Source organism: Diorhabda sublineata, chromosome 5 (assembly GCF_026230105.1).
Source record: "Diorhabda sublineata isolate icDioSubl1.1 chromosome 5, icDioSubl1.1, whole genome shotgun sequence".
Lineage (NCBI taxonomy): Eukaryota > Metazoa > Arthropoda > Insecta > Coleoptera > Chrysomelidae > Diorhabda > Diorhabda sublineata.
In genome coordinates, this window is record NC_079478.1 from 24,130,809 (window position 1) to 24,151,446 (window position 20,638).

The 20,638-nt window shown below is 28.5% G+C and overlaps 1 protein-coding gene across 1 annotated transcript in view; it reads right to left on the reverse strand.

Moving 5' to 3' along the window:
• LOC130444271 (CCR4-NOT transcription complex subunit 2) overlaps nt 1–20,152 on the reverse strand; it is a 35,201-nt gene extending 15,049 nt beyond the window's left edge. The window contains exon 1 of the mRNA XM_056779340.1: nt 19,688–20,152. Coding sequence (XP_056635318.1) covers nt 19,688–19,836 — 149 coding nt within the window. The 5' untranslated portion in view covers nt 19,837–20,152. The remainder of the gene's footprint in view (nt 1–19,687) is intronic.
• Between the last annotated feature and the right edge of the window lie 486 nt (nt 20,153–20,638).

The following is a 20,638-nucleotide window of genomic DNA, read 5'->3' on the forward strand; positions in this document are numbered from 1 at the left end:
GTGGCCTGTGTATAGCCTGTGTCTTAGCCATACTACCGAATTTGTTAATGCCAACTACCTGTCTACATTTTCCGTGCTGGTAATTTAAAAAGAAACGTTTTTCTAGCAAATCAATTGGTCGAAGAGCAGCATATTTTTTATATATCTGATAAAATTCCCCCGTTACTGTGAACATTCTTGGCTTTTTTGTTTTCGTGTTATCTAATTTCACAAGTAAAGCTGAATTTAAATCTTCCAAATTATCTAAATATTGAAATTTTGAATTTCAAGCGGACACACAATCATCCACTGCACCATTGACCATTGATTTAAATGTATTGGTTAAAAGTACAAATATCTATCTACCATAATTTGAAATAGAATTTTTAATTATTATTTGATTCTTTTATCTACTAAAATACTCTGCAAATGGGCTGCTGTCAATATGTTTTTTGGGGACGTAATTGTAGGACTTTTCAAAAATGAACGTAATTTCTGATACGTGGATATATCGATGCTATTTTTTATAGTGATAGTACTTCGCAACATTGAATATTGTGACCAAAGTGTAGACGCCTTTGAAGTTTTCGACAACTTTTCAAAGTATACCAAAAATACAGTTTCCGAAAAAGATCTGTTTTTTGTATTCCTTCTCCATTCCACAAATTTCTCGTATGCTAATTAATATTTTTTTCTTCAAATTTCCGGTAACAAATGTAAAGTTACTTTCGCTGCTTTTTTCGGTATCTCTGGCGGAGTATTATCAAAATCGTCACTACTGTCATACATATTATTAGTCGAATTTTTCGAAGAAAAATTAGACTATTACGATAGGTATGACTAGAAGAAAAATGGGGGGCACATCATTTTTCCCATGTTTTGAGACCTCCTGAACACGATTATGATGGTTTTTCGAATGTCTGTTGCTATGGGTCCGATTTGGTTCAAAATTAGCATACATGGCTTTTTTGACGGCGAATTGATGTTATTAAAGTTTGGTTGAAAACAAATGAATATTTCGAGTGGTAGCAGTGCAAAAAAGTGGTTTTTGACCTTTGCTCACCTCTGCAGTTCAAACGAAAAGCGACTAAAAAATGAAATTTCACATGTAGGTTCAATTAGTTGCGAGATGATTTCCTGTCTAAGGTCGAAACCTTCCATCTCCACCCCTCTCCATTTTATGGTCATTTTTGTTATATTTTCTAATTTTTTGGCCAGATAAAGTTTAACTAAAGGGTTCGAACTTCGCATGCAAGTAGGGGTGATGTTGAAGAATTGTCTTTCTCAAGTTCAAAGTTTTCTTCTTCAGTACTTCTAGCACAAAAAGCCCGAAATCATTTTGATCGTTGTAATTGTTGAACTAGACCGCCTCCTATTTAATGAATAATACGAGTATGATCGTTGCTAGGGTGATTTTTTTTACTTCCCATTTTCGAAATTTCTTGTCATTATGACAAATTTTTCTTTGTTGTCAATTGGAATTGAACAAGAGGGTTCGAGACCACCGGGTCTATAGAAATTATGAATTTTCATTCGAGAGAGAGAGAGTTAACTTGTGAAATGAAAAGTTATTGAGGAATAGCAAATTTTCCATATAAAGAAATAAGATTGAAAATTGATATCATTTCCAAGAAATTCATTTTATAGAAAGATTTGTTTGTGTAGTTAAATTCTTCATTTGACGAAAAATTCGACTTTCGTGATGGAGCTCTGCTGCTCACGGCTTTTTTATTATAAATTGGTATAATTATGTCCTAAGAATTTAAAAAACTTCTATAATCCGACAGTTGTGTCAACTATTTAAAGTTGACAATAGCCAACTAAGTTTTCAACGATATTTGTTGATTCTCCATATAAATTTATGTGGTGTGGGCAAAGTGCTGTGAGAAATAATATTTCTCACAGTGTGAGCAAAACGTGGTTTTGAAATTTAAGTTACTAGTGCGTTTAATTTTTCCTTACAAGAAACTATAACACTTCTATTGATCCCTAATAAAACATATTATATATTGAATAATATTTTGAGAATTTTAATCAAAATTAGAACAAATTAATAAAACATTAGATGATTTCAATAATTAACAATACTAATATTAAAGTTTTGCAATTATTAAATTTTATGTTCGATATCTTCGAAAAACCAAAAAATTGGATGGGAGCGACTTGAACCCGGGACCTCCCGAGTGTGAGTCTCTCACTTTAGCTATTACGCTAGGGAACCTTTAATAATAATTTTTTTACTTACCAATACGTAAAGTGAAGTGTGTCTTTACAGTGTGTAGTTTACACATGGTAGTAGAGAAAATTATTATTAAAATGTCAGCCCGTAATGTCACCAGATATGTCAGTGAAATGTGAAATTAGACATCAGTTTATCTATCTTGAAAATTTTTTAATTCTTGTTTATCTTTAGCTAATAATAATTCAATTTGTTGTAAACAACTCATGCCATTCATTGTTAATTTTTGGTTATATTTATCTTGAGATGATATTTTTGTTTTAAAAATCAAATTCGTGCTTGTGTAAAGCAGTTGATGAATTTTTAGTAAACTTGTTCCGTATTTTAGTTTTTAATTATTGCATAGTAATTTTTTTTTAAATTTTGTTAATAACAGGGGAGAGGTTAGCGTATCCTCTGATTTTTTACATACGGTGACGTTGTGTTTAGATAAGATATATTTCAGTTTTTTTTATTATTGACTAGTGTAAGGTACAACGGTATATGATTTATTTTTTTCTTGGTTTGGATTTGTTTGAAAATTTGCTATTTAGTTATTATTATTGTGAAATCCATATAGACGTTGTTAAATGATTCAATTATTTTAAGAATGTTATTTACAAAATTATAAAACAAAACTAAGGATACAAAAAATCACATGGTGTATATTCCATACTATCTTATAATATATACTAATATTTTTTGTAAACCTGAAATATTGATAAGGTACGAAAATTAATGAAAAACCGGTATGAATCAATTTTCACATCGTAAACAAGAAAAAATTAGCTAGTCGTTTCAATTCCGGGAATACTAGCTTACCATATTTTGGGATCTGGAGTTGGGTCGAGAACTTTCAATATATTAAATGCTTGTTCTTTTATGTACATTATAGTTGCCACTGACGGTCATAATAGAAAAATATTTATCATTGTTGATATTATTGTCCTTACTAGTATGTAATTTCGAATGGTGTTGCGGGTTGAGGACACAAAATAAAACCGTCCAAGAATTTTTTAAAATGCCAATGTTTCGATCTTTTATTTGATCTTTATCAAGGCTAAAAATATATGGTACATAATAACTGAAACGTTGATGAAAATAAACAAGTAAACAAAAAAATGTGAAATTAACAGTAAAACAAACACACATACACAAATAGTGTATCAATATAAATATCTATAACATGTATATATAAACGAATAGGACACACTGCATCTAAGACAAACTATATAACATAAACAAACAAGAACATTGTTAAATAAAACAACAGAACAATGAAAATGTTATTTAGAGAAACCAATACATACACATATAATTAAAACCTATGCAAATAACATACCTTTTTAAATTATTAGACGTTAGTCAAAAGATAAAATACCTAACCTAAAATACTTATATACAAATTCCGCACGAAGAGATAATTCTCCTGTTAAGATACATCTATCAGTAAAATACTTGCAAATATTTTCTAATAATAACAAAAGCATTAACGGTAGAAACTGTTGGAATTATTCTAATAATTATTACCATCCAATACTAGTCCGGTCATAGTGGGTTGTCTTATAAACATTCAAAAGATGGTTATATTGAACCCCGAGATTGGCCACATCCGCACGGTTATTAACTGTATCATTCAGTTTTAAGTATATCATTTCGCTGATAGTTCTTTTTGCATTTTTATGTTCTTTATCTAGAATTTTCACATCATCAAAATTAAAAATGTGACAATCGGTGGAATAATGTTGAGCCAGAGCTGTTTTATCTTTTTTGTTCTTATTATGTTCTCCACAATCATATTCATTCTGGTATATTCTGGATTTCAAGTACTGTTTAAAGGGTAGAAAATATTTATACAACATTGATGTTGTCACCTTCTATATAGTCTCAATTAGATAAGATACAATTGTGCTATCGGTTTTTCCAATCCTTGTAACACTTCAAATCATTTAGAATTTAGCCATTAGCCCTTTCGTATGCTTTTAGTATCATGTATGCTTATAAAACTACTATCCTTCAACATTTCCTTTGTTTTGGAAAATAGGAAAACCTTTACGTTTTATAAGACTTGTCGAGACTTTATCCCTTTTGGCGAGTCCGAATGACTCCACGGGGAATATTAAGTTTTAGTTAGAATATCGTATCCATCTTTCGTAAAACACGTGATTCTGTATCGTCGTTGATTTTATTTGTTGACATATAAGCACCTTCCATTAGCTGCTAATTTTATTTAAAATTCATATTTCAAAACAAACTTAGTTTTTACATGTTTCATTCACAAAAACATTCTAATAAATCCATGGTATGAACCTATTGATCATCAACAATTGATTGTGATCGGATGATTTTTCATTAAGATTAATTTCAGTTTTACCACGATTTTATCGGTTGTTGATGTGCTAGGTCGTCCAAGGCTTTCGTCACCATTATCTTGAAAGCTTTCATTTACCTACATACTAAATGCAAATTCGCTATAGGCTTTTGAGCACCCTCTAATTCTTCAAAAACAAAACATATATTTGTATAATAAAAAAAATTTAAATACAGCTAAGTTCGCAAATTATAAAAATTCTTTTTTTTTCTGAACATATCTCGTCGATTCATTCACCCACAAGCTATTGTTTTGAAAAACATGCCAAAAATTTTAATTGAAAAAAAAATTTCATATTACGTATATATTGACTTGTTGAGGGATTTTTCCTATGTATTCATAATTACGTAGAAAATGAATTTAAACCGTTACTTCACTAGCCCATTGTATATATTTACTTACGATATCATCTATTTTCCATAACACTGCTTGTTTTGATTTGTGTGCTTGAGATATTTATAAAGCTAATGTTCTACAAATCACTCGTTTAACAAATTTATTAATTTCATATAAAGTAAATATCTCGTTAAAAAATCAATTATCGGCTACAATTACGATTTACATTTTAATATTCGGAAATATTCTGGGACGAATGTTAGGAAAATATTTTTGAATATTTATTGCATGATTCGATTAAATTGTTGGAATTTCGTTTAAAAAGGTGTACTGAATGGATAAATATTGACATGTACGTATTAATCTTAATTATATGTCAACTCAGATGGGTAGTTCGTACCATTTAGGGAAATATGTTCTTTACGTGTTTACGTGAAAAGTAACTCACATAAATACAGCCTAGAAATTAAGGCAAAAACTAATACTAAAAATTCATATAGTATGAAGTTACAAGTTTATATAAAATGTATGCAATAAACTTAATTTTAGCGGTATTATGTGAAACAGGTAGATTTTTATTTTTAAATTGACAATTTAAAGTATGATAATATTATCCCCCTCCTTAATAAGAAAGGGGATCGTTTGGCACCTTATTGGAAAGAAATTTTAACCTCCTGTTCAGCAATATAAAGTTTTTTTTAAATTTGTTGCAATCATAACTGAAAAATTAATTTCTATAATGTAAAATTTTGATGTCACAATCACAAAACTTTACATGGAATGAAAATAATAATGTCGCATAATATTTAGAATGTATTTTGCAATGTACTTACAATTAAATGTTCAAAATTAAAAATTACTTTCGTTATCCTATATTTTAAATCAGCAAGATTGTCTGGTCTATTGAAATATACTTTAGAAATAATAAGATATTTTCGTATCTGTTCTGCTAAACATCAGGAAAAAATTTTTGAAAATACTAAAATATTAGTCAAAAAGCCAAATAAACAATTGATATGAATCTAGTAGGCTGCTGTCATTTAGGTATTTAAAGTTACTAAAAGACGTCAGTATAATATTTGTGCGCGTATTTAATTTAATTACGGCTCATTTGTCTGAGACTCAAAGAATAGTCATTTTAATTATGATTAGTTGTGGTAATAAAACAAAAGCAAAAGAGATATTGTCAACTTTTTAATAATAAATACTCTGGTCAACACGTTTCGTAGTCTACAGTTAGCAGAATTAAAAAAATATGTTTCGTGAAACTGGAAATGGAAAAAATTATTGAAAAACCATGTAGAAATGTTCAATTTACTGATGAAAAAAAGTTACATGTAGGTACATTTAGATATTGAGGAAAATCCGCATAAAACAACTCGAGAACTTGCCGCCGACAATGATGTAAGTAAATCATCTATTTTGAGAGTTTTGCATAAAGAAAAGTACCACTCTTACAAAGTTTAGTTGGTTCAGGAAATAAATGAAGATAATCCTGATAGAAGACAAGAATTCTGTAAATTGATGATGGACAGAATGAACACAGATTCATAAACGAAATACTTTTTTCTGATGATGCGACGTTTCATTCAAACGGAACACTTTACAAACAAAATTGTAAATATTGAAGGAGAGAAAATCCTCACTGAATGTGTGAGACTCATACTCAATATCCTAAAAAAGTGAACGTTTGGGCTGATATCATAAACAATAAAATTATTGGAGGTTTTTTTTTGAGGACACTGTTAATGGTGAGGTTTATCTAGATTTTTTGATTATCTTCTTAGTACCTACATTAAAAAGCCTTTTTCCTGATGTTCATCATCCAAATGAGATAGATCAATCTATTTACTACCAACATGACGGAGCTCCACTGCACGTACAGTTACATATTATTTAAACGAGGTTTTTCCCAGCAAGTGGATTCGAAGAGGTGGAGCGATCGAATGACCGGGTAGATCCCCCGATTTGACTTTTGGTCATTTTGAACATTTAATTTAATTGTAAGTACATTGCAAAATACATTCTAAATATTATGCGACATTGTTATCTTTATTATACGTAAAGTTTTGTGATAAGGACACTATCACAATTTTACATCTTAAAATCAATTTTGTTAGTTATGATTGCACCAAATTAAAAAAAAAAACTTTATATTGCTTAACAGAGGACTGAAATCCCTTTCTAACAAAGTGCCACACGACCCCCCTTCTTTTTTTGAAATTTTCGAGGGAGTGCTGGAGGGGGATAATATTTTCAAACTGTAAATTGTTAATTTAAAAATAAAAATCTACCTGTTCCAGGTTTTTTGTTCTGTTTGTACTTATACATTCTACGATGATGAGGATAAACCATTTAAATAACCATACTTTAAACTTCGCTAAACGTTACAAAGGTGTAGATAAAATTGTGAACCAATATTCTACACGAAAGATTTGCATTTGCAATACATGACCAACTGCCATTTTTGGCCTATTATTAGATATTGCTTGTATTTTATGGAGATATTCTAAACCGAATGACCAATGACACTAACTTTTACTTCAACTAGGAAAACCGATTACAGAAAATGTCACATTAGATATAATAATCTAGGATACTTGAGCAACACAGTAAAACGATGTATGCGGGACATTTTTACTAACTTGGGTCCCAATTTAAACACAAAAACTCAGACTTGTAAGTGGGCGTTGTCGCGGAAGTCGGATGATGTCGAGGAAGTAAAGGTTATAAATCTATGTAATTTTGTGAAATGGGTCAAAGTTCGTATGCACACATTGGGTAAAAGTAAAGATTTTTTCGCCATGGGAAGTATTTAGGGTTGTTGCATTTTGTTGCCTTTCTAAGTTAGAGGTTCTCTATATTCATGTTCCTAGCCCCTAAATTTTCGCACGAGCACATTAAAATCAATTTTTGATTTATACTCGTGTTTATATTCCACAGTTTAGTTTCTTTTCTATATTTTTCATTCTAATGTAGTCACTATAATTCATTATTTTACTGTTTTGCCTTTGCTTTCATCTTCCTTTATCATTTGTTTGTCAACACCTATTATTTTACTTTGCTTTATTTTCTATTAAACCATACTTTATTAAAAAAAAAAAAATTCAGGAATTTAGAGTTTAATTTAATTTAATATCCATTATATTGGATCATATTAACCTGAAGGATACAAACATTACAAAGAGAAATTTGTGGGAAATAGAGCAACTTATCGAATATTTTTAACAATAGAATAAAATTTTCGAGTTCTAATGATCTAAATATAGGATTATAAATATGTTAGAAATATATTGAACATTACAAAATAATAAATTAAAAAAAATTGAATTATAAGGCGATTCGAACGACGTGAATATAAACATTTGTAAATTCTAGGTTACTACTATAACTTTTTAACGACATCAAAGGATGACCCCAATAGCCTGCCATAAACAACAATTCGAGCTAAACCTCTACTCACAATTAGACCGTCTCAATTTATTGTATCTAGAGATCGAAGATAAACTAAACCTTCTGATATGACTAAGTTGGTGATATTCATACTGAACCACTATTAACACTACCACTACACCAAAATTCACAATTACACGCCTGACGTACGTTTCGATAATTAAGTTATCGTCTTCAGAGACTGAAGCTGTATGTTCAATATTACTGAATTAAACTACCTATACGAGGATTGTTTGAAAAGTTTCCGACCTAACACAGAAGTAAGAGTTTGTTCCATAATCTTTTTCATTTTTCAACATGGTTCTCGTCTGATAAAAATATTTCTACTGTAAAAGCAACTGTAAGATTCGTTGTATTCTCCTGTTATTTTACCTTTTTGATAGACGATGAACATAATCCAATGAATATACCAAAAAAACGGTCGAAAACTTTTCGGGCCCATGAAACCGTCTTTGCCTTTTTCGGAGCAAATTGGACCTTTGCAATATACTGTCTTGACTGTTTTTTGCTTCAAGAGTGCAGTAGGCGAATCAGGTTTCACCTACTAGTTCTAGTTATGAAGTGAGCAAACGCGACACCTAACACGTGGATAGTTTACGCATGCATTATTCTTTAGTAAGTATATGGCAAATATTTGATATTCCGATAGCCTGTTCTATATCTCTAGCCTTGAAACGACAGTCGCTCAATAACATTTGGTGAATTCTTTCGATGATATCGCTGATTGCCGCAGTTTGTAGCCGTCTACCTGATACGACCGCGTTTGGCTCCGTATACTATTGTCTAACTCCTTTTTCATTTTTGTATGGGTATTGCCTTTCCAATTAGATGGAATAGTCGTCGAGTTTCTGTTCGTTGAAATCTCTACTTTCTGATGGTGTAAGAAATTTTATCATCACCATGATAAATTTCTTAGAAAAGACAAAAAAAATCGAAAAAAAAAACTGGCATCTGGAAACTTTCTTTGATCATTATATACAGTTTTTAGATATTTATGAAATTTTTAGACTCTCAATTATTCATGTTCTTCTATGTAACATGGAATTCCACGTTTTTCTATATATAAATTTAGAGAGAAATAAAAAATCAAAAACTTGGTTTTTTGAATTTTTCACATAAATTTTAAGGTTATGTGAAAAAAGTTTAAATACAAAAGTTATAGGTCTTTTGCCATTCAACTAGCGTAGAAATTGTAGTTTCGCTGGGAATCGAGATAAATCGTTTTTTATTTTTTATAACTTACCCTCTCTCCCGACCTGAGAATAAAATTAATACAAAGTTAAAAGTATCTAGTCATGTGTGAATCATCACATTTGAATTTCACAAAACGGTTATACTTCTGAAACAATACATTGAATCAAATAGTAAAGGAGGCAGAAATCAAAATCAATTAAAATTCTGAAAACTTTTGTGAAGTGAATTGGAAGTTGAAATTATGAAAGAATAATATTTCTCAAAAATATAGGAATATTCATTTCTAACAAAAATTTTATTGGTTTTTTATGGATCATTAAGAAAGAAGTGAGTGAAATTAGTGTGCAGCTTATAGTTTTTCAAATGGGCAAGTAGTAAAAATGAAAAGAAGGAAGGAAAAGGCCAGTTCTTTGAACAACTCGAGTTTTATTTCTTAATTACCCACTATTATGTTTATAAATATGCCTGAAACGGATTTGTCAGGAGAGAGACGCTTGGAAAAAATAGTTAAAATATATTATTGATGTTAAAATGATGGAGTCCCTCGTCTCCAGCAAACAATAAAATAAATAAAACAATTGAAAACCACGTTTTTATGGGGCCTAAAAAAAATTAAATAAGCAAAGAAAAAAAAATCAAATAAATGAAAAATTTTTCAAAGATTACATTTTTATAACGTTTAAAAAGGAAAAAAAAATAAAATTTTTGTTTTTGAATCTACCGAAACCTTCAATGCTTTTTACCTGCTACAATCCGATTGGAAATATTGAATTTTATATGATTAATTGACCATATAATGGTACAATTGTAGTTATCATATTGATAGATAGAGAAATGCCAGTCGCATTGTGGCACCATCTTCATCATTAAATTTTAGGACAATTTCCTCATTTTCAGTCCTCATACTTTTTTGTCTAACATGAAATACGATCCTGTGAATACACATAAAGTGGCCTAATAATTCGACGGAAAATCCATTTATCATCCAAACACCCGTAGCTTTTATCGTTTTATCACCATCGCTCCAGCCACCCAGTTTCTGTTCCCTTTTAATTAGTTGCCCGTCCTCCAAATTTGCTTCGATCTTCTTTGTTGCTTCGAACAGTCACCTTTGGACGTTTTCCGTTCTGGAGCTCCCCGCAGCTTCTAGTCTCTTTTCCAATTCATCCCTGGTATCCTCAAGATCTTGTTCAATTCTCTTGCTTCTTTGATTATCAAGTGCTTTATTTACCCTTAAGCATCAATTTATCTACTGCTTCGTCATTCAACACTAAAACGTAATGTTTTTCGGGTAAACGTGCGTAGATAAAATTGTATAAGTTAATTTTATTAATTCTTCAGAAATATTTAGAACTTAGTTCATGGCTACCCAATAATAAAGGGAATCGCCCGCCATATTTTATAGTTTCCATTATATTAAAATAAGACTTTCGACTTTTGATGGCGTGCAGCTGTGTATTCGTCACACTAGTTTTAACTACATTTAGTTTTGACCGGAGCCGGTGCGGTTGTCTATCCACAATATAAATTTCATATTAGTAATCTGATTGTGACACCGAAAAAATTTAACATTCTGTAAATTCATAAAAAAATTTCTCCTTTCGTCATGCAAACAATTGCTCGATACGAAATTTCATTTTTGCCTCTAAAAATTGGTTAAATATCTGGTCAAATGTTCAGGCAGACAAACTAAATCTGTATGTTTTGGCAAAATATGGACCGTTTATTTTGAAAGTGGTGTGAGTTCATTTTTCTTGATCGAGAAAGGTTTGCATATCAATTATATGACGTCTGACAATCTTTCTATTGTTTATCAATAGGTACTTTGGTTATATAAATTTGTTTTAGAGGCACTTTACTGAACTAATGTATACTTACATCTGCTGCAAATGTAGCTAAAGTACTTTCACCATTAGAGCATTGTAAAAATCGTTTAATTTCAATTTGGAAAAATCTAATATCATTTTAATTACTTAATCCAACGATACACAATTTATATATATAAAATAGAAGTAGTATTTCCAATTACACTGTCAAACTTATAAGATATTTTAATGGGATTTATGTATGCTCTTTAAGTGGCAGCACACCGGGCGTATATTAGGTAATAACTCCTTTAAAGGCGAGTTTTTCAAATTTTAGCAGTGTTTCAGGAAGTGTCATTATATATAATAGATTTAAATATTTGTCCTTCATATTTTATGTAATAAAGTACACTTTTGAGATTCTCATACATATTAAGTTTGTTGTCCAGTAAATAGTGAAAACTCTTGTTGAACATTTCGCTTATACTCGTAATATGTGATTGATCCACTCATTAACTGAACTCAATTTATTCACCTTGCATTATATTATTATACCGATTATAAATTTATACTTTTACTAAACAATATCGGAATATCTAGCTCACTAAATTTTTTACTATAGCGATTCATTTTTCTATGTATATCTTTCGAAGTATTTTCACGAGTTTTTAGGATACGATCAATTCTGCAGTAGATTTATAGGTGTATCTCTTTTAATACACGAATTATTTATACGCCTTCTTTTGACAAATTTACATTGAACATTACAATAAAGATTATACATTTTGCTTATTAAAATCACCTATATTTCAAAAATTATCAAAAATTTTTATGTCATGTTTAACAAACACGTTCTTTACATTTCTATGAACAATTACAATTTCCACATTGAAATTTTTTGCTGGAATTTATCTCTTTTTGTAAAGTACACTTGTCTATTATTTTGCATAATTTTGTCTATTTGTTACAAACATTTTTCCTAATTTTGTTCGGAAGAAACTAGTCAGTAATAATATTGTAATTTGATGAAGATTCTATCTCTATCCTCTTCTCTTTTCATTCTTCAATTTGTTATTCATAGTGAAATTATCTTCATCCTCTAAATATAAGATTACTCTTTGTGTTATATTCATCGCCCTATTAACTGTATGAATATTTATAATTAAATAAATAAATATTTTTTAAGACAAACAAAAATTTGTAATCTAAATTAGCAACTCTTGACACGTAATATAAAACAAATGTCAAATAACAGGCTACTGGTTGGCAACCATCTGTAATGCCACCTCAATTAATTACACCACTTTCATAGTCAATGATTATAAAATTTTATTTACTGATCAGTGCTAAGTTATACAAAACATGGTATTTTTTAAGAAAGTAAACAAGAACTAGTTATACCTGAAAAATTTGGATTAAATTAAGCATGGATTATGTTATATGACATTTTTTCCAGAAATAGACTAGCGTGGGTATTTTATGGAAATTAATCAAAATTTCATAAAAGGAATCTCATAATAAATATAAACAGCTTTCAGATAAAAATAGAAGTTTCAAATGAAACAAATAGCAAAGTTATAGCAAATAATATGGGAGAAAACCTGTGGTTTCACTACAGTACGTGGTTTTCAGCATGCTAACTTTAATATTTACGAAACTCAATTAGATTTTTATGTATAGGGTAGGATAATAAATATAACCAGCTTTAAAACGAAAAAAATAACCTTTCATTAGTTTCTTCTTTGATGGTAATTTCAAAATCTAAGTTCATACATAATACAAACTGCTGTTTTTTATTCTAATCACAATTTTATTTTTGGTATTATTTTAGATTTTCCAACTAACTTCGCTATATTTCCAAATATTTCTACAACTATTAAAATATATTAATGTATGTTTAATTCTGCATGTGCTATTGTATTCATGTATCTTTACACTAAAATGTGTAATATTATACAGTATACACTTATTTTTATGTTTGTGACATGTTTATATCTTATAATTTTATATGCAAAAATGAATAGCACATTTCTTGAGCTTATTGGTATTTAATTCTATTTTTTTGAGGATTGATTAAAATTATCATTCATGGGTAAGTCATCCCAATCACCTATTTGAAGCACCCATAAATCTCAAAGCCCCCAACTACTTATTAAATGTTCTCACATTTTTGGATCTAGCTAAAATCATTTGTAATTTGTGTTAAGCATTCACTTTCTCAAATACTTCATTTTAATATACAATTCTTAATTCTCCAGAGCTATTTTGTCTCTTCAATTGTTTTTTCCTTAATTTTCCCTTATAATGTTGTGTGGTGAGTGTTGTTATGGTCATATATCAAGTAATAAATATTTCATAATTTAGCAAAAGGAACTCATACAAACTAAAATATGAACATTTTTTCCCTTTTCAACATATTTACTATCAAAATCTAAATATTTGTTATATCGTTACACCAGTTTTTCATAATAAACGGTTTTATTTTATTATCTATTTTTGTGATTTACAGATTTTACCTACTAAAGATATAACTATTTATTTGATAATAATTTATAAAGGAATACTATGAAATTGACCGGGCTATTACAGTTGCCTTAATTAAATAAATGCTCCAAAATAATAAATTTTTGCGACTTTTCCAAAACCAATTCCATTAAAGTAATATTAAAAGATAGTGAACAATAAACATTATTCAGAGCTTACTTATAGTCTTCTATTGTCAAATGATTAAAAATTGAGTTATTACTTAGGGTAATCAGTGATGTTTAACAATAAAAATTCAATCTTGTAGAGGAAATCGAGTAGATCTATGAGTCATACTGACACAGACCATAATTTTACGTTTAAAATAAGACCCTACTACCTTTTTTAACAATTTTTGGGCACTTTTCAATCACACTCTCGTTCACTTGGTTTCTTCGATTCCGAATATTTTAATAGTGCGGTGGCTTTCGTTTCGTTTTGGTCAATTTTTTATTTAATTTAATATATTCAATAATTACTATTCTCAGATTAATTTAGTGGACGTTCGTAAACAATAATTTGTCTAGGCAGTGGATTAAGTTACTTGACAGTAAGGTATGTAACAATAAGTTTTAAATAAAATAAAGTTTGATTTATAGTCAAGTTATAGTCAATATACTTCAGCTGTTACTTCAAATGGTTTAAAAAATGGGTATATGAATTTTGTATATTAAAATAAAAAAAAATAATTGGAAAGTAATTTTTTTTTAATTTTCATATTCACTTTTAAATGTTAAAATGTATGTTCATTAATTCTTGCAATCTTTTGTTTCAGACAAATTCTGAAGCTCGACAATAGTGTATATCAATTTATGAAAATAGAAAAAGAACAGAATACCCTAAATCTCTGATCGCCTCGAAAAACCCTCGAAAACCTTCAACTTTCAAAGGATCAATGATGAATTTGAGGAATTTGTTTCATAATAGAAAGCCTATCATGAAAAGAATCTTCAAATCAGTAAAAAATGGGATAAATTTTACTGGCAAATTTGATTCGTTTAAAAGATTAAATTGGTTAAAAGAATAGGATTCAAATGAAAAAAAAAAACTAAAGATAACAGGAAAGTTTTAACGGAGAAATTATTCATAGAAACAAAAAGAATTGAATAGTTAAGAAAGTTACGAAAATATATAAAAAAGTCGCTCAGCTAATTCATACCTAGGCGCTTACAATTTTTAAATTGGGAATGCAAGCCCGAGACTATCACGACGATATGAGCAATACAAATTTTGTTTAGTGGTTGGAACAAAAATTAATTACTAATGCTCAAAAAATACGTTCTGGTATTGGGAAAGGATAGTAGTGACAGTGAAAGTGAATTTTAATATAATGGAGCCGACGACGATGACGACTTAAAATGCAAGCCCATCGTGAGCACTGTTATGTTTTTACTTTAATTTCAGCTTTTATTATTTAATTAATTATTATTAATATTTTCCATTCTCTATAAGAACAAACTCGTTTCGTTGAGATTGTATCATGTATGTTACCAAGAAGTTTAGATCATTTAGTGCAATATAAATTAATATCAGAATCTAGAATAAAATTTGATATTTAGTTATTGGTGTAATAATACTAAATAAACAAGGTCTTCTTCACACACTAATGCGTACAGAATTTTTTAGCACTAGTGCGTGGAATAGATTTTTTATTTTCTATAGTAATGGACAACACCTACAGTAAGTAGAAAAATAATGTATGAAACTTTTCTGTAAAGACCTTTTTTTGGAATCATGTGGAAGCACATTCGGTTTGGTGTATGGAAAAATATTCATATTGGTAAAAAAATTTAATTTCAACTTAAACTTTTATCTCCAATTCTAATCATGAACTGGAGATTAAATTTTTATCTTAGATAGTGTGTAATATAAGCTTAAGGCTGTAATAATCTAAATGATTTGTGAATAATAAATAAATCAATGTTTTAAATTCTATTTTTAAATAACATTATAATCTAATTTTTAACCCGCTTCTCCTGGGCTATAAGATGCAAACCCATTTTATGGTAACTTCAAACGGACATTTTCAGGCCTCACTTTAATAATTCTGTGCATTCTTGCCATTTAGTTTTGCACAACTATTTCCAAGATTATAGCTCAAGACGTTTTCCAATACCTCTACTCATATCAAGAATACTTTACAATAACTTCAATCAAGCATCTGTAGAGCTTGTTTTCAGTCCTCGCTTTTGGCCATAGCCAAGGCGCAAAAATTTTCAAGGTCACATATTAATTAAGTCAAATACTTGCTAACACTTGAAACCCTTTAGTTGAACTACTTTGATATGTAAAAATAAATAGAAGTGTAGAAAAGAGCGCCAAACAGTAGTATTTACAACATTTAGAAATAATTATCTTAAATAATGATATTAATAAACTCAAACTGCACTTTTTGTTATCGTAATTATGTTACCCTAGCAATTAAATATAATATCATTTGTAATTACTTTGTAAACATATTATTTTGTAACAAAATAAAATATAAATTACCTAATGAGAAACAATAAACTGGATTTCATATTTATATAAATGAATATAATAAATTATACTAAGAATACGTGAAATATGTAATATACAGGGACATATTTAATTTACCTTCAGTTGATATTCACAAGATAGTCGGCTATAAAAAATTAAATAAAGAAACAGAATCTAGAAACTTACTCAATTCTTCCTTCCACAATCCCAGATTCACCATTTGCCTTAAATCTAATATTTTTAGATGCCCTAAAGTTTGTATTATTTTCAAGTTATAACAAGCTAAATAACACTTTCAAATGGTGCATAAATTTGTGAAACATTAATTCAATTAACACTATATGGAAAACCAAATATCAACAAACTGGAACTATATCAAAGATATATAAAGCTGTTATAAAACCTTCACTGCCAGATAAACCCAAAATCCTCTATTAGATATAAAGCAAAGTGAAAACAGAGAAACATTATGGGGTCCATATTTATGAATGGATTGTAAATAGAAACCAAAAATTGAATACACAAAAATTGAATGGTCTGAAAAAACATTGTCAGAATCAAAAAAAATATGTTTGAATCCACAATTGCAAGAGCAAAGTAGTGAGTGTGAATTTATGACACTAGTTTGGAACAAACAGTTCAGTCAAATGTAGTGAATAACTTATGATTATTTTTAATAGAACTTTTTTTGAATTTATTTTATTATCTATATATGAATCTATATATACATTTAGGAAAGTAATTGTTTTCTACATTGAAGAACAGTAAGCCAACATTTCGAATCATGAAATTTGAAATAATAGGTGTAAATAGATATGATGATTATTTAATTATTTATCTTCTAAAAATTAGGTTAGGTGTTGTTGTAGGTAATCTCCTGATTACTATAGTTGTCAACGTCAAGTCATATTTTGATAAAAATTGAAATATGTTGAAATATCCATATTTTTGCTTTTGTAAATAACTAATTTTAAATCAGATGAAACCTATAATCAAGATGATTTATTAATAAAAAATATATACTGACTACAATTTCACATTAGTATTCTTAGTTAAATAGTAGAGTAGTTGTTTTACTTTTATTTCTTCTGCTGTTATTATAATTATAAAATCTGCCTAGTAGTGCATATATTTGGATAGTTGATTGTAAAATATCATCAAAGCTGCTTTATTTAATTCATATTCTAGAAGACAATTCTTCAATGTTTCAATCTCGCCAGATTGACAGTTTTTGTTTTCTGTTAATTAAAAATTTTACATGTAAGGCAATGTCCTGACCTTATTCTCCTGAGTGTTCTCATAAATTTTCTATTGCTTCCCTCATGGAACCAAGGTTTGTTTTTTACTCTGGGCTGAATAATGGTATATATTCATCCACCAGCACTGTGTTTACCAATGTTCTTTTAATTTTGTTTTTATTTGCATGTGTCTTATATATATATATATATATATATATATATATATATATATATATATATATATATATATATATATATATATATATATATATGTATATATATATATATATGTATATATATATATATATATATATATATATATATATATATGTATATATATATATATATGTATATATATATATATATATATATATATTATTTTTTGTTTTGTTTTGTTTTTGCAAAGATTTTATTTTTTGGTATTCCACAATGTCCTATCTTCAGATCCTTATTAACATTTGTCAAACGTCTGAAAAGTTCCCAGATATTTGTAGCAATATGTTGTGAATTTGCATAGAATATTGTTTCATTACTGCAATTTTGCTGACAGTAAAAATAAAAAATATATTATGTTCAAACTCTATACAGTATTCCAGTGCTTGTTTAATTCCCATAATTTCTGTATTTTAAATTTAGACTAAGCAGGGGACAGCCTACTTTCTTATTAAAGCATTAACCATCTGTAAAAATTAGTTCATAGTCCTCCCATTTTCTGCGTGGTAAATAGTAACAAATTCTAAGATAAGGAGAATTTTCATTTTCAAAAATGTTGCCTACATAGCTGTTTACCCAGTTATAGCTGTCTAATACGATAGGTATTTTTTTCTTTCCCAAGATATGTACAAATTGTCTGAATTTTTCTTGCTATTGTTTATTCATATATATCTCTTCTTATGTCTAGTAGTGGTTCTGCTCATTCAACTTTTGATACGTTTAATGGAATGCTATTCAGAGCACCAGTAGATTGTCTTAAACATTGGTTTTTAATTTTTTCTCTTTTTTGGATCAATATAGTACTACCTTATTCCATTATTCATCTTATAAATGATTTTTAAAATATTAAGTAACCTAATATTTGAGTTAGTACCCCATTTATGATGACTGAAAACGTTTATGCGTTTATTGCATTTTCCCGTTATTTGTTTATTTGATCATTCCAATTCAATTTTTTGTATAAAATGATAAGTACTTCAGTATGTTACAAATTATTTTTATGTAAATTGTAGGTCTCTGGAAAGTAACAAAATTGGGATATCTAAAAATGACAACAGAAATACATAAAAAGAAACATTTGTTTTATAAAAGCATATACATTGTTTTAGAGAAATAAACATCTAAAATGTATTAACACTTGTTGCAGGTCCTCATATTGTGAACATGTTTTTAAAAGGAGTATTCCTAAAAGTCTTGGATAAATTTTACATGAATCTCTCAATTCTTTTTCATTCATATCAGATCAGTTCTTATTCTTCTTAGTTCATGCCAAGTATTATTGTTGTGTTGATTTGTAAACAATTCTGGCATGAAATAAGTATTTATCAGTTATTTATCAGTAGTTATCAAATACCTTTGGTAACAATAGAATTCTAAAAGATCTGATACCTTTAACATATATTTGTGAGAATGTTTAGGTTATTTGATAAAATGAATATATTCCTTTTTATTTGTTAGCTATACAATAGGATTGGCTTGAGCATATTTACATAGTGACACCGATCTAAAATATTTAACACTATTATTTATTGTCATTGTAGACCTCAATATTTATCAATTATAAGTATTTCTAGTAATTCTAGTTCAACATTTTTAAATATAAATACTATCAGGATAATTATTTTTTTTCTTTAAATTGAGAGTAATATCTCTACTTGGTGCAATATTGAATCCTTATGTGATTGTTATTTACAAAAAGTATACATCGAAAAAATTCAACAATGTTAAATGTTAGCAAAAATTCCATGTTTAAATTTCGACCCATAAGTAAATATTTATTTTAAATAATTACAGAAAATAGCGACAACAATTTTTTTAATGCATAGACAAAACTTACAATATTGAATTTTTAACTGTAATATATATTAGCAATATTTACCCCATTGAAGCTAAGTTTCTCCTTTCCGAAGGTGCTCTTTGTCCAAACACTGGGGTAACATGTCCTGACATAGAATTACTACCAAAACTAACACTTGTTCTGCCAATATTGCCTCCTCCAATGTTCCTTGTGAAATTTAAATTCGCCATGTTACCTTTGGAGTAAATTACATTCAAGCATAACGAAAATAAAAAAGTTTTTTGATTTATATGCACAAAACCTTGTAGGAACTACTAGCACAAAAAAGATATAACTAATTCTTCCTAATGTTCTTCGACTAACTTCCAATTTTAAAAACAAACGAACTATTGAGAATATTCTCAGAATAAAATACTTGTAGAAATAATGATTTTAACTAAAGAATGAAAGTCTAAACACAATATTTTTACAAATTGTTTGTTAAGATGTTATTGTCTTCAACAATACGCGATAATGGATCCATCAGATTCAAATGTCACTTATGATATGACAATTGACATAATTATATTAAAGCAGTTTTTAGTAATTGAATTAAATTTGTTATTTTTTTGTCGTTACTTTTTGTTAATTGCTAACATTTCAAAAGCTACGGTGACTTAATGAACCAATAATAACAATTAATTAGATTAGATTAGTGATGGCTGAAATTTTTGAGCATAAGCAAATTTATTACATTATGAACGGTAGTGAATTTGTAAGCAATTGAAAAATTTTATAATGTGCACCTCTAGTAAAACAATACATAATTCTATATTGCAAATGGGTGCCATGATATAAAATGAAAACTGTTGAATTGACAAAAACAATACTATTGAGTTTTTTCTTTATTCAAAAAATTCAATAAAATTCAGTTTGAATTAGCTGGTCTGGAAAAATTATGTAGACGAAGCTAGAAAATAATTGAATTTCTAAATATTATCTTAAAATCTACAAAAAAATCATTTACAATAACTCCATTACTCTTCATCATTA